The sequence below is a fragment of the Chlorocebus sabaeus genome, chromosome 18 (genome assembly GCF_047675955.1).
Source record: "Chlorocebus sabaeus isolate Y175 chromosome 18, mChlSab1.0.hap1, whole genome shotgun sequence".
Taxonomy (NCBI): domain Eukaryota; kingdom Metazoa; phylum Chordata; class Mammalia; order Primates; family Cercopithecidae; genus Chlorocebus; species Chlorocebus sabaeus.
Window position 1 is genome coordinate 61,966,417 of NC_132921.1, and position 15,482 is coordinate 61,981,898.

At 41.7% G+C, this 15,482-nt stretch overlaps 1 protein-coding gene across 2 annotated transcripts in view; it reads left to right on the forward strand.

Annotated features, from left to right (window-relative positions):
• Positions 1-2,205: 2,205 nt before the first annotated feature.
• Positions 2,206-15,482, forward strand: part of USP14 (ubiquitin specific peptidase 14) — a 53,864-nt gene continuing 40,587 nt past the window's right edge. The window contains exons 1-3 of one of the 2 annotated variants that reach the window (XM_007974487.3): positions 2,206-2,437; positions 7,013-7,158; positions 9,817-9,849. In XM_007974487.3, coding sequence (XP_007972678.1) covers positions 2,422-2,437; positions 7,013-7,158; positions 9,817-9,849 — 195 coding nt within the window. In that variant the 5' untranslated portion in view covers positions 2,206-2,421. The remainder of the gene's footprint in view (positions 2,438-7,012; positions 7,159-9,816; positions 9,850-15,482) is intronic. The other variant, XM_007974488.3, reaches the window with a different exon arrangement.

Sequence of the window (15,482 nt, forward strand, 5' to 3'; positions counted from 1 at the left end):
GTTTTAAATTTTTTGTAGAAATGGGGGTCTCACGTCATTGCCCAGGCTAGTCTGGAACTCCTGAGCTCAAACAATCCACCTGCCTCGGCCTCCCAAAGTGCTGGGATGACAGGCGTAAGCCATGGTGCCTGGCCAATCTATGCAATACATTTTTAAATATATATGTTATAGAAATATATTACTGAACATTAAAAAAATAGAAAATAAAGCTATCCATAGCTTACTATTCTAGCATACCCTGCAAAATCCCTTTGAAGTTTTACTGTGTAATATCAAATAGGTATCATTTATTGCAACCATGTGCAATGCACTGTGCTAAGAATCTTCTATACATAATCTTATTTAGTCCTCGTAACAATTCTGTGATGTAGATATTATACCGTTTTCTCCATTTTACATGCACAACTTGAAGATATTGCTAGTTTAGTTCCAGACCACTGCAATATTGCTAATATTGTAATAAAGTGAGTCACACAAAGTTTTTGGTTTCCCAGTGCATATAAAAGTTATGTTTCTACTATACTGCAGTCTATTTAGTGTCAAGGCTGGGTACAGTTGCTCATGCCTGAAATCCCAGCACTTTGGGAGGCCTAGGTAGGCAGATTGCTTGAGACCAGGAGTTCAACACCAGCCAGGGCAACATGGCGAAATCCCGTCTTTACAAAACATACAAAAAAAATTAGCCATGTGTGGTGGCGCACGCCTGTAGTCCCAGCTACTCAGGAGGTTGAGGTGAGAGGATAGCTTGAGCTGGGAGGTTGAGGCTGCAGTGAGCCGTAACTGCGCCACTGCACTCCAGCCTGGGTGACAGAGTGAGACCCTGTCTCAAAACAAACAAACAAAACTTTACTGCTAAAAAATGCTAAGGATCATCTGAGCTGTCAGTGAATCGTCATCTTTTTGCTGGCAGAGGGTCTTGCCTTAATGTTAATGGTTGCTGACTGATCAGAGTGGTGGATGCTAAAGTTTGGGGTAGCTGTGGCAATTTCTTAAAATAAGACAACAATGAAATCTGCCACATGGATTGACTCTTCCTTTCATGAGCGTTTTCCTTGTGACATGCAGTGCTATTTAGCATTTTACCCACAAAAGAACTTTCAGATTTGAACTTCTTTCAAAATTAGAGTCAATCCTGTCAAACCCTGCTTCTGTTTTATCAACAGTTCCGTAGTTTATGGAATATTCTAAATTCTTTGTTGTCAATCAACAGTGTTCACAGCATCTTCACCAGGAGTAGTTTCCATCTCAAGAAACCACTTTCTTTGCTGATCCATAAGAAGCAACTCCTTGCCCATTAAAGCTTTGTCTTGAGATTGCAGCAATTCAGTCACATCTGCGGGCTCCACTTCTAATTCCAGTTCTCTTGCTATTTCCACCACATCTGCAGTTGTGTCCTCAACTCAAGCCTTGAACCCTTGTGGGAAAAGACTTGTTGCCAGAGCAGTCAGAATACACAAAACATTGGAGTTTGCTGTTTTACATGGGGGTGGTTAGTAGCACCCCAAAACAATCTGATGTTACTATGTAACATCAAAGATCCCTAATCATAGACCACTGGAACAGATATAATAGTATTAAAAAAGTTCAAAATATTGTGAGAATTATCAAAATGTGACACAGAGACACAAAGTGAGTACCTGCTGTTAGAAAAAAAAGAACTGACAGACTTGCTAACCCAGGGTTGCCATGAGCCTTCAATTTATTAAAAATAAAAACAAAAACAAAACCGCAGTAAAATGAGGTGTGGGTGAATAACAAGAAAACTGAGGTTTGCAGACATCATACAGCTAGCTAGTAACAGCTGGGATTCAAAACACCTCTGACTTTACAACCACTAATTTTATTTATTTTATTTTGAGGTAGGGTCTCGCTCTGTCGCCCAGGCTGGAGTGCAGTGGCACGATCACAGCTCACTGCAGCCTCTACCTCCTGGGCTCAAGCGATTCTACCGCCTCAGCCTCAGACAGCAAGTGAGATACCAAGTTCCCACTTCATCTGCCGCAGGGCTGGGCCGCGCCAAGACCACGTGGCCAGTGGGCGCAGGGCGGTGGGCGGCAGTGCGCAGGCGCGCACCTGCTGCTGTGGCTGGGGCCCAGAGCCCGTCCCTCCCTCGCTCCCTCCTTGCTTCCCGCCACCCCTCCACCGCCTTCCCCCTCCTCCCTCCTCTCGCCACCTCCAGGCCCCGCCCCGGCCCTGCCGCCCTATCTCCTCCCTGCAGTCACTCCGGAGCTGCACGGGTGTTCTGCGTGTTGCTGCGTCATCGCCAGTGGCCGGTTTGAATGAGGCTCTCGTCGCACCGAAGCCGCCGCCACCACCGCGCCTCCGCCTCGGCCGCCGCCGCAGCTGCTTCTGGTCTCTGTCTCTTCGCCGCCCTTGTCAGGCCCAGCCCTCCTGCGCCGCCGCCTCCCGCCGCGCCCCGCCATGCCGCTCTACTCCGGTGAGCCCCGTCCTGGCCTCGCGCGCAGCACACCGGGCCGGCGCTAGGCCTCCGCGTAGGCCTGGCCTGTACTGGCGGGCGCCGGGCATGGGCCGGGAGGGGCCGGGGTGAGGTGCGCGGGGCCAGCGGTGCGGAGACAGCCCTGGCACCTACTCCTCTCCCGGCTGGGTTGGAGCCCTGCGTGGCGGGGGAGCGCCGTCCCCAGATGGATGAGGGGAGTGGAGATGGGGAAGCCTCTCAAAGTCGTGACTCTGCAGAATAGTTTCTGACGCTGCCCTGGTGTGCGGTGAAAGTGAGGGTGTGTCCTGAGGCTCTGGGCACCAGGCTGGAGGTGCAGGGCGATTCCTTTGGGCTTCTCACTGGTCGCCGTGGAAGGGAGCGGGGAAGAAGGGGAGGGATGGAGGGACCCGGGATGGAAGGTGAACCTTCATCCTTCTTGGGGTTGCCAAGCGGCGTTCGCCGCCCTTCGCCCTTCTCTTGCCCCTTGCCTTTGTTCGACCGCCCCTTTGGTACCAGTTTTAGTTTTGTCCCGAGGCAGATTGTAAACCTTTTTGCTTCGTTTTCGTTTCATCAGACGTTGCATTGCATTTCTCTATCCGAAACATGGTGTGAGCTTTCAGAAGTAGATGAATACACATATCCCCGGGGTGTCATTTCTTGATTGGCGTTTGACAAGGGCTTGTGTTGTTTGCTTGCTGACAGTCCAAGGTACTGGCCAGGGATCACTTTTACTTAGAGAATGGACCTTGCTGCTCCCTAGCCTTATTCAAAATGGCACCTAAAATATGTGTGGTGTCTCCAGTTGGCTGTAGATGTGTGATTCATTGGCCATCCCTATTTATTCTGTCACAGTTCCTTTATTGAAGATTCAGCATTTACAAAGCATGATACGAATAAGAGTATTGTTTGATCTCAAGGTGGATTCTTGATGGTCTAGAATCTTTAATCGACTTCTTAATGATTGCCCATCCCCTTTCTAAAGCCATAACAACAGTAGAATGACTCTTGAAATATTCTAATACCTAAATACACCAGTAGGTTCACACACATAAAACCCCTATATGTTTCCTCAAAAAATGCCAGCGCTGACCAAAGTTTCTTCTTTAAAATTTGAGCTTTATCTTAAATATTTAATCAGATCTTTTCCTCATCCCTCAAATTAGGGAACTCGAGTAGATTTCTAAGGTCCCTTCCTTTGACCTCTCCATATCGATAATCTGTATTTTGAGGGTCAGCAAAAAGCTGTATATTAAAATGAAGAGAACATTTTAAGTACTATTTCATAAGATTTAGTAGAAAATTAAGTATGTAGGCTTGGCGCAGTGGCTCACGCCTGTAATCCCAGCTCTTTGGGAGGCCCGAGGTGGGCAGATCACTTAAGGTCAGGAGTTCGAGACCAGCCTGGCCAACATGTTGAAACCCCGTCTCTACTAAAAATACAAAAATTAGCCAGGAGTGGTGGCGGGCGCCTGTAATCCCAGCTACTTGGGAGGCTGAGGCAGGAGAATTGCTTGAAACCGTGAGGCGGAGGTTGTAGTGAGCCAAGATCGCACCATTGCACTTCAGTCTGGGTGAAAAAAAGCGAAACTGCATCTCGAGAAAAGAAAAAGATTACATATCTAGATTATTAAATGGTTAAGGATAAGTGCAATTAAAAATTAAAGCCTGGGCCGTCGTGTGTGCCTTTAATCCCAGCTACTCGGGAAGCTGAGTTGGGAGGATCACTTGAGCCAAGGAGTTAGAGGGTGCTGTGGTCTGTGATCACGCCACTGCACTCCAGCCTGGGTGACAGAGCAGGACCCCCGTCTCTAAAAATAAACACACTCCTGTGCCTCTTACAGAGTTAGGGTTTTGTACATATTGCTTTGTTTTAATTTTCAACATAATCCTGTGATACTGGTATAATTCCTCTTGTAAGCATAAGCAAAACGTTTTAAGTAACTTGCTCATGGCAATAGCGCAATAAATTTCAGGTAGTTTCCTCTCCTTTACTTCTAGTACTGTTTTGGTTTAATCCTGTAGCATCTTTAGCTTGTACTATTGTAATATGCTTCTAGTTCATTTCAGTGATTACAGTGTGCCCTCTTCAAGCCCAATTTCTCTGCTTCTGCAAGAAAAAAACCAGACTAAAGTGGCCTTTATGACAGCCTTTCAGGAATTACACATTGCCTACAATATAAAGCCTTTATGTGTTTTATTTTATTTTATTTTTTTATTTTTTGAGACTGAGTTTTGCTCTTGTTGCCCAGTGTGGGGTGCAATGGCGCAGTCTTGGCTCACTGCAGCCTCCACCTCCTTGTTTCAAGCGATTCTCCTGCCTCAGCCTCGCGAGTAGCTGGAATTACAGGTGTCTACCACCTTGCCTAGCTAATTTTTGCATTTTTAGTAGAAACAAGGGTTCACCGTATTGGCCAGGCTGGTCTCGAACCCCTGACCTCAGGTGATCCACTCGCCTCAGCCTCCCAAAGTGCTGGGATTACAGGCATGAGCCACCGTGCCTGGCCTCTTTATATATGTTTTAGGATGACTTATCTTCCATAACTTGATCCTTAGCCAGCTTCCAGTTTCATCTACTGCTGCTTTCCCTTTTCTCTGGTAATTAATTACTTACATCTTAGAACATACCATGCTGCTTTATGCTGTGGAATATTTTCCTTCTTTTCTGGGAATACTTCTGTTCTCTCCTAGTCTCTAACACCTAATCTTTTCTTTGAGATTCAAAATAGATAGTGATAACTCAGAAGTTAATACTTCATCCAGGAAATCTTTCCTCATTTATGAAGCATTCCACTTTGTTGCTGTAGCCTTTATAATACTTATATTGTTAATTACTCCCCCCCCCACCTTTATTAGGCTGTAAGTTTATGGAGAGTCTTCCCAATGTTTTGTACTGGGCTTGTCATTAAATGATTGCTCAACATATTCATTGAACTGATGATAGAATTGGGATTTGGTGTCTGGATGAGGTTTTCAAATTCTGATTTCAGGAGTTAGAAAGCAGTTAACAGTTGTGAGATTCTTATTTTTGAAAAGTTATAAAGTTTTCAGTGGAACCAATGTATATCTTTGGGTTTTAAAAAATATATTTCAAAAATTAGCTATGTTATGAGGCTGATTGAAATTTTTTATTTTAGTAAAATATATGTAATAAAGTTTACCATTTTAATGGTTTTTACGTGTACAGTTCTATAGCATTAAGTATATTCACACTTTTTTACAACTATTACCTTCGTCCACATCCTCTGGCAAATACCATTCTCTTTTTATGTGTATGCATTTGACCACTTTAGCTATCTCATATAACCGGAATCATCCATGTTGTAGCATGTGTAAGAGTTTCTTTCCTTTTTAAGGTTGAATAATATTGCATTGTATGTATATACCACATTTTCTTTGTCCATTAATCTGTTGACGTACACTTGAGTTGCTCCCACTTTTTTGGCTGTTGTGAATAATGCTGCTGTAGACATGGGTGTACAAGTATCTGTTTGAGTCCTTGCTTTCTGATCTTCAGGGTATACCCAGAAATGAAATTGCTGGATCATATGGTAATTCTATGTTTACTTTTATTCCCACCAGAAGTGTACAAGTGTTCCAGTTTCTCCACATCTTTGCTAACACTTGTTACTTTCTGTTAAAATTTGAAAAGAATAGCCATTCTAATGGCTGTGAAGTGGGATTTCTATATATTTTTAAATGCTTTGGATATGTCTCTGGATTTTTTCTTAATCGAGCACCTCTTGTTCAGAAATGACACTTTTCAATTCTCCCACATTTCTTATGACTCAGAATCTGTATTCCTTAAGTTGTTCTAGATGTGCTTTATTCTCCCAGGAATTTTTTTTCTTTCTTAAACTAACCTTTTTCTCTCTCTTCTTTTCCAATGCTGTGTGCTGATATGAATGATTCTTCAATTAAACACATTGTGGGGGCTGCAAAACTTATCGTTTTGGGAGATGTTTCAATATGATCATATTGTTGGAGTAGGATTCAGAAGACTTGGGAGTTTATTAACCAATTTTTTTTGACATTAGCAAATCAGTCTACTTCTCTGAAGTCTCAGTTTCTTTTTTTTTTTTTTTTTAAGACTGGAGTCTTGCTCTGTCGCCCAGGCTGGAGTGCAGTGGCACGATCTTGGCTCACTGCAACGTCCGCCTACTGGGTTCAAGCGATTCTCCTGCCTCAGCCTCCCGAGTAGCTGGGATTACAGGTGCCCACCACCACACCCGGCTAATTTTTGTATTTTTATTAGAGACAGGCTGGTCTCGAACTCCTGACCTTGTGATCTGCCCGCCTCAGCCTCCCAAAGTACTGGGATTACAGGTGTGAGCCACCACTCCCAGCCCGCTGAAGTCTCAGTTTCTTTAACTATGAAATGAGAAGTTAGGTTTGATCCAGTGAAATTTTATTCAGCACCTACTGCATGCATGCTGCTCTTGATTAGGTAGGCATTATGGGCATAGAAAGATGAATGACACTTTGACTCTTGATAACTGCCTAATTGGTGATCTTCTAAGGGTCTGTAATTCTTTTCTTGTTATTTTTTAATTTAAAAAATTGTGATTTTGTTTGCAGTTACTGTAAAATGGGGAAAGGAGAAATTTGAAGGTGTAGAATTGAATACTGATGAACCTCCAATGGTGTTCAAGGCTCAGCTGTTTGCGTTGACTGGAGTCCAGCCTGCCAGACAGAAAGTTATGGTGAAAGGAGGAACTCTAAAGGTAAAATGTAGTCCAAATTTTCATCACATTACTATTATTGTATACTTTTTGAAAAATAACACTGGAAAATTATTTAATTTTAATGTAGCATTTGAAGTACTTTTTTATATGATGAGAATATGTCATCTATGGGGTTTAAACTGTCTTATGCATGTTAGAGTAAGGGAGAAACATTGTAGCTGTTTCACAACACTATACTGTATTATAAAAACATCCTTTTAAAACTCTTTTTACTTTTATTTATTTTTAACTTTTAGGTTCTGAGATACATGTGCAGGTTTGTTATATAGGTAAACCTGTGTTGCAGGGTTTTGATATACAGATTTCATCACCCGGGTACTAAGCATAGTACCTGACAGGTAGTTGTTTTTGTTTTTTTTTTTTTTTAAGGTCCTCTTCCTCCTCCCACTCTCCACCCTCAGATAAGCTCCAGTGTCTATTGTTCCTCTCTGTGTGTCTATGTGTTCTCATTATTTAGCTCCCACTTAAAATTAGAACATGCGGTTTGCTTTTCTGTTCCTGCATTAGTTTACTAAGGAACTAACAGGTAATGATCTGCAGCTCCATCCATGTTGCTGCAAAGGACATGACTTTGTTCTAAAAGCATCATTTACATTTTATTTTAAAATGTATTGTATTACCAGATACCTCTGTGGGTCAGAAGAGTGGAACACTTTACAGTTATCTGTATTGTGTGAATTTTTTTTTCCTATGAGGATGTATTAAAAGTATTAGTTTTATTTTGTTTAGACTAAAATGAAATCAATTAATATTTCCTTAGTAATTTTCTGTGATGAGGTTGGAAAATTTTATCTCAGCTTAAACATATGGAACAATACAGATAGGTCTGAAGGTACAGTATGAACCTTTGACCTTTAGTGAACTTCATAGCCTAATTCGTGCTGAACACTGTACTAGTGGTATGCTGTCAGGAGTTATAGAAGTATGCAAATTAAATGAAACTGTGACTGCTAATAGTTACCATTTTTTGAGTACTTATTCTGTGTCAGGCTTTTATTATATTTTCTTTAATTCTCAACTATATGTTGTCCATATCTTATAAATGAGGAAATTTTATAAATGAGTGTCAAAGAGATTTAAGTAACATAGTAAGGCACCAAGTGAGCTTATGATTTATAAATCAAGCAGATCTATGTTCCATTCCCAGCTTTGTGTGACCTTGGATGAGTGATCTTAGAGGGCATTTATAGTTATCATTCGTTATCTTTAGCAGTCATAGTCCTTAAATTGAGAAGGGCCTGTAGGAAGTTACTGTTCCATTTTAAAGCAGATAGAGGATATAATTAGTGGCACCAATGAAGGGTAGACAAGCATATTGAATACCCAATACCTTCTATAAAAGGGAGTAATATGGAATCGACTTTATCCTATGAGGGGAAAGGCCTAGCTGCAGTAAGTTAAAATATTACTCTGGACTAATCATGCATTTAAAAAAATATATTGCCGGGCGCGGTGGCTCACGCCTGTAATCCCAGCACTTTGGGAGGCCGAGGCGGGCGGATCACAAGGTCAGGAGATCGAGACCACGGTGAAACCCCGTCTCTACTAAAAATACAAAAAATTAGCCGGGCGCGGTGGCGGGCGCCTGTAGTCCCAGCTACTCAGCAGGCTGAGGCAGGAGAATGGCGCGAACCCGGGAGGCGGAGCTTGCAGTGAGCCGAGATCGCGCCACTGCACTCCAGCCTGGGCGACAGAGCGAGACTCTGTCTCAAAAAAAAAAAAATATATATATATATATATAGATCTTTATTTAACATATTGAAGGGAAAGTAATTGCTTTATAGATGTGAAATTTAGCACTTGAGAAACATTTGTGGTTATGCAAGTACTAGTAAGATTTAGTTTGCCTTGGGTAGTCTGGTTTATTCTAGCATTTGTATTCTTCTGAGTCTCCTGGTTTTGATGGTAAATTATAGAGTCACCTTAATTACATTAACTCTTCATTCTTGCCATGTAAGCTAGTTATTTATTAGCTCTGCTGGTTCCAAACACCCAAAAAATAGGATCTATCATCTGTCACTAGTCAAGTGTATTTTAGTACTTGCTAAAAGTATTTTTTTATACTTACGTGTTTTTTAGTATTTGATGCTGTAAAGGTTACTGCCTTTTATATTGTGTTACCTTATGCAGTTGAAGCCAATTATTTGAAACCCTGGCTTTAGGACTGCTTGTGTTTAAAGAAAAAATTTTTTTTTTTTTTTGAGATGGAGCCTTGCTCTGTTGCCCAGGCTGGAGTGCAGTGGTGAGATCTCGGCTCACTGTAAGCTCTGCCTCCTGGGTTCAAGCAGTTATCTTGCCTCAGCCTCCCGAGTAGCTGAAATTACAGGTGCACCACCATGCCCAGCGACTTTTTGTATTTTTAGTAGAGATGGAGTTTCTCTATATTGATCAGGCTGGTTTCGAACTCCTGACCACAGGTGATCCGCCTGCCTTGGCCTCCCAAAGTGCTGGGATTACAGGCGTGAGCCACCGTGCCTGGCCAAAAAAAATTTTTTTTTTATTGCTGTAATTTTAAATAAAATTTGCATACAGGATAAATTTTATTCTGTTTTGAAGTAGATTAAAATAAATTGATTATTAGATTATGTTCTGCTTGTACAGAAGTGGTTAAATGTCTTTTGTTTGTCTTTGAAACAGGATGATGATTGGGGAAACATCAAAATAAAAAATGTAAGTATTATCTTATGAATGTTTATTATAATGCGGTAACCTCATTATGATACCAAAATATATTCCAGATGACTTTTTTTCACATGTATATCCAGTTGTTCCAGCACTATCTGTTGAAAATACTTGCCTTTTCCCATTGACTTGTGTTGGGCTCTTTCTTGAAAACTAGTTACAGGTTTATTTTTGGTTTTTGTTTCATTGATCTAGTAGATTAGAGTTACACTAGTACCAAATGGTTTTGATTACTAAAGCTTTATAATAAAAGTCTTGAAAAAAAATTAGCTGGGTGTGGTGGTGCACACCTGTAATCCTAGCTACTCGGGAGGCTGAGGCAGGAGGCAGGAGAATCGCTTGAACCTGGGAGGCGGAGATTGCAGTGAGCCGAGATCACGCCACTGCACTCCAGCCTGGCAACGGAGCGAGACTGTCTCCAAAAAAAAAGAGTCTTGAAATAAGGTAGTGTACATTCTTATGCTCTGCAGCTTTCTCCTCTTTGAGATTTTGTTTGAGATTACATTGAATCTGTAGCTCAATTTGGGGAGAATAAACATCTTAACAATATTGCGTATTAAAATCCTTGAATATGATGTACTTCCTTATTTGTTTGGGTCTCTGTTTTCTCTTAGCAGTGTTGTAGTTTTTAAATATAGAGATATTGCATGAATTTTTTTTGGGGGGGGGACAGGGCCTCACTGTCATGTATGCTGGAGCACAATGGCATGGTCACGGCTTGCTGCAGCTTCAAACTCCCAGGCTCAAGCAGTCCTTCCATCTTAATTTTCTGAGTAGCTGGGACCACAGGCGTGTGTTACCATGCCCAGTTAATTAATTCATTTTAATTGTTTTTTGTAGAGATGGGGGTGTCACTATGTTTCCCAGGCTGGTCTTAAACTCCAGGGCTCAAGTGATCTTCCTGCCTTGGCCTCCCAGAGTGCTGGGATTAACAGGTGTGAGTCACTGTGCCCAGCCCTTGCATGACTTCTCTTAAATTATTGGAACTTAACATTTGTTCACTGCTTAAAATGATATTAAAAAATTGTTTCCAGCGTTCATAGCTAGAATGTAAAAATACAATTGATTTTTCTTTTTTGTTTTTTTTTGAGACAGAGTCTCACTCTTGTTGCCCAGGCTGGAGTGCAATGGCGCGATCTCGGCTCACTGCAACCTCTGCCTCCTGGGTTAAAGCAATTCTCCTGCCTCAGCTGGGATTACAGGCACCCACCACCATGCCCGGCTAATTTGTGTATTTTTAGTAGAGATGGAGTTTCACCATGTTGGCCAGGCTGGTCTCAAACTCCTGACCTCAGGTGATCCGCCCATCTTAGCCTCCCAAAGTGCTAGGATTACAGGCGTGAGCCACTGCGCCCGGCCAAAATACAATTGATTTTTCTAAGTTTATTTTCATTCTGGGTTCTTGTAAGCAATTCACTTACTAATTCGTTTGTTTTGGGCAGATTCCATTGGGTTTTCTGTGTACATAAACATGTTATGTGCAAATAATGACAGTTTTACTTCTCCCTTTTCAATATTCATGACTTTCAGTTTTCTTAAACTTTATTGACATATAATTGATAAACAGATGACTTCTTTTATTTATTTTTTTTGAGACAAAGTCTTGCTTTGTCGCCCAGGCTGGGGTGCAGTGGTGTGATCTTGGCTCACTGCATTATCTGCCTCCCTCGGTTCATGTGATTCTTCTGCCTCAGCCTCCCGAATTGCTGGGATTACAGACACCTGCCACCACGCCCGGCTAATTTTTGTATTTTGGTTTCGCCATGTTGGCCAGGCTGGTCTCGAACTTCTGACCTCAAGTGATCCGCATGCCTTGATCTCCGTGCCAGGCTTTGTCCTACTTTTTGATAGGATTTCTAATACAGTGTTAATAGAAAGTGAGAAGAGTGGCTGAGTGCGGTGGTTCACGCCTGTAATCCCAGCACTTTGGGAGGCCAAGGCAGGTGGATCACGAGGTCAGGAGATCGAGACCATCCTGGCTAACACGGTGAAAACCTGTCTCTACTAAAAAAAAAACAATTAGCCAGGCGTGGTGGCGGGCACCTGTAGTTCCAGCTACTCAGGAGGCTGAGGCAGGAGAATGGCGTGAACCAGGAGGCGGAGCTTGCAGTGAGCCGAGATCATGCCACTGCACTCCAGCCTGGGCAACAGAGCGAGACTCCATCTCAAAAAAAAAAAAAAAGTTATGAGAGTGGACATCTTGGCTGGGTGTGGTAGCTCAAGCCTGTAATCCCAGCACTTTGGGAGGCCAAGGAGGGTGGATCACTTAAGGTCAGGAGTTCGAGACCATCCTGGCCAACATGGTGAAACCCCGTCTCTACTAAAAATACAAAAATTAGCCGACCGTCAATGGTGCGCGCCTGTAGTCTCAGCTAGTCAGGAGGCTGAAGTAGGAGAATTGCTTGGCCTCAGGAGGTGGAGGTTGCAGTCAGCTGAGATCATACCACTGCACTCCAGCCTGGGCAACAGAGCGAGACTCCACCTCAAAAAAAAAAACAAACAAACAAAAAAAAAAAAACAAAATGAGTGGACATCTTGTCTTATTCTAGTTCACTACAACTTAAAATTATGAAAGACTATTAAATTTTGTTAAGTGCTTTTTCTGTTTGTTAAAATGATTGTGTGATTTTTTTTCTTTTGGTAATGTGGTTATTCTCATTGATTTTTAACTTAAACCTTGCATTTCTGGGATGTGCAGTTCTCAAATTTCTTGGTATTGTTACCCTTTTGCTCTCTTAAATATTATGATTGACCCCAGAGTTTCATAGAAAGGCACACCTTATTCTTTGTGCTTCACAGATAATTGTGATTTTTATAAATTGAAGGTTTGTGGCCACCTTGCATTGAGCAAGTTTGTAGGCATCATTTTTCCAGCAGCCTATGTTCACTTCATGTCTCTTTGTCACATTTTGGTGATTCTTGCAATATTTGAAACATTTTCATTACTCTCACGTCAAGTATGTTGATCTTTGATGTTACTTTTGTAATTGTTTTGGGGTGTCATGAATCACACCTGTAAGACGGCCGACTTAATCGGTAAATGTGTGTTCTGACAGCCTCACTGACCCGCAATTCCCTCTTCCCTCTCCTCAGGCTTCCCTATTCCCTGAGACAAGACAGTATTGAAATTAGGCCAGTTAATAACTCTATAATGGCCTCTAAGTGTTCAAGAGAAAGGAAGAGTTTCATGTTTCTTACTTTCCACAGAAAGCTAGAAATGATTAAGCTTAGAGAGGAAGGACTGTGTAAAGCCAAGATAGGCCAAAAGCTAGGCATTTTGTACCAGTTAACCAAGTTGTGAATACAAAAGTCCAGTTTTCAAAGGAAATTTATAATTTAAAAGATAAAGTTCTTGAAGTGTTACTGCAATGAACACACAAGTGATAAAGCAAAGCAGCCTTATTGCTGATGTGAAGAAAGTTTAAGTGGTGTGGATAGAAGATCAAACTAGCCACATTTCCTTAAGTCAAAGCCTAACCAGAGGAAGACCCTAATTCTCTTTAATTCTGTGAAGGCTGAGAGAGGTGAGGAAGCTACATTATCCTCATCAGACTAACACAGGAACAGAAAACCGAACACTGTATGTTGTCACTTATAAGTGGGAGCTGAACAATGAGAATACATGGACACAGGGAGGAGAACAGCACACACTGGGGCCTGTCAGGCAGTGGGATGTGGGGAGAGCATCAGGATAAATAGCTAATGCATGCTGGGCTTAATACCTAGGTGATGGGTTGATAGACACAGCAAACCGCTATGACACATGTTTTCCTGTGTAACAAACCTGCACATCCTGGACATGTACCCAGAAACTTTAAAAAAACAAAAATATATATATATATATATATGAGAGATATAATTTGAAGCTAGCAGAAATTGGTTCACGAGGTTTAAAGAAAGAAGCAATCTCTGTAACATAAAAATGCAAGGTGAAGCAGTAAGTGCTGATAGAGAAGCTGCAGTAAGTTATCCAGAAGATCTAGCTAAGATTGCTGGTGAAGGTGGCTACCCTATACAACAGATTTTCAATGTGGATGGAACAGCCTGATATTGGAAAAAGATGCTGTCTAAGCCTTTCATAGCTAGACAGGAGAAGTCAGTGCCTGGGTTCAAAGGCCAGCCTGACTGTCTTGTTAGAGTCTCATGCAGCTGGTGACTTCAAGTTGAGGCCAATGCTTATTTACCATTCCACAAACCGTGGATCTCTTAAGAATGATGCTAAATCTACTCTGCTTGTGCTCTGTATATGGAACAACAAAGCCCAGATGCCAGTACATCTGTTTACAGTATGGAGTAGTGAATATTTTAAGGCCACCATTGAGACTTACTGCTCAGAAAGATTCCTTTCAAAATATTACTGCTCATTGACAATGCATCTAGTCACTCAAGAACTTTGAGAGAGATAAACGAGATGAATGTTGTTTTCATGTCTGCTAACACAACAACTATTCTGCAGCCCATGGATCAGGGAGTAATTTCTACTTTCAAATCTTATTATTTAAGAGAGACATTTTGTAAGGCTAAAGTTCCCCTATAAAGTTATTTCTCCATGAATCTGGGCAAAATCAAAAACTTTCTGGAAAGGATTCACCATTCTTGATGCCATTAGGAACATTCATGGAAGGAAGTTAAAATGTCAGTATTACCAGGAGTTTGAAAGAAGCTGATTCTAACCCTTGTGGATGACTTTGAGGAGTTCAAAACTTGAGTTGAGGATATAACTGCCCATGTGGTGGAAATAGGAAGAAAACTAGAATTACAAGTGGCCAGGCACGGTGGCTCACTCCTATAATCCCAGCACTTTGGGAGTCTGGGATAGGAGGAGAGCTTCAGGCTGGGAGTTCAAGACCAGCCTGGGCAACACAGTGAGACCCTATTACAAAAAATAAAATTAGTTGGGCATGATGGTATGTACCTGTAGTCCTAACTACTCTGGAGACTGAGGCAGTAGGATCCCTTAAACTTAGGAGTTTGAGGTTACAGTGATCTATGATTGTGACACTACACTTCAATCTGAGTGACAGAGCGAGACCCTGTGTCTAAAAAACAAAAAAGAATAAAAAAATGGAGCTTGAAATTGTGACTGAATTGCCACAATCTCATGATACAACTTGAACAGTTGAGGAGGTAACTTATGGATGTGCAGAGAAAGTAATTTATTGAGACAGACTCCACTCCTCGTGAAGAAGCTATGAATGTTGTTGAAACGACAACAAAGGATTTAAAATATTATACAGGCTTACTTGATAAAGCAGTGGCAGGAATTGAGAGGATTGACTCCAGTTTTGAAAGAAGTCCTACTGTGGGTAAAATGCTGTTAAACAGCCCCGCAAGCTACAGAGAACTCTTTCATGAAGGAAGTCAGTCAGTGCGGCAGGTTTTATTGTCTCATTTTAGGCAATTACCCAGGATTCAGGAGCCAGTGCTGTCATCAGTCAGTAGCCATCAACTTGGAAACAAGACCCCCCGCCCTGCAAGAAGATGAGTAACTGAAGGCTCAGATGATTGTCCGCTTTTTTTTTTAAAGCAATAAATTATTTTAAAATTAAGATGTGTGCATTCTTTTTTAGACATAATGCTTTTGCATACTTTACAGACTGATATAAACATGACGTTTGTAT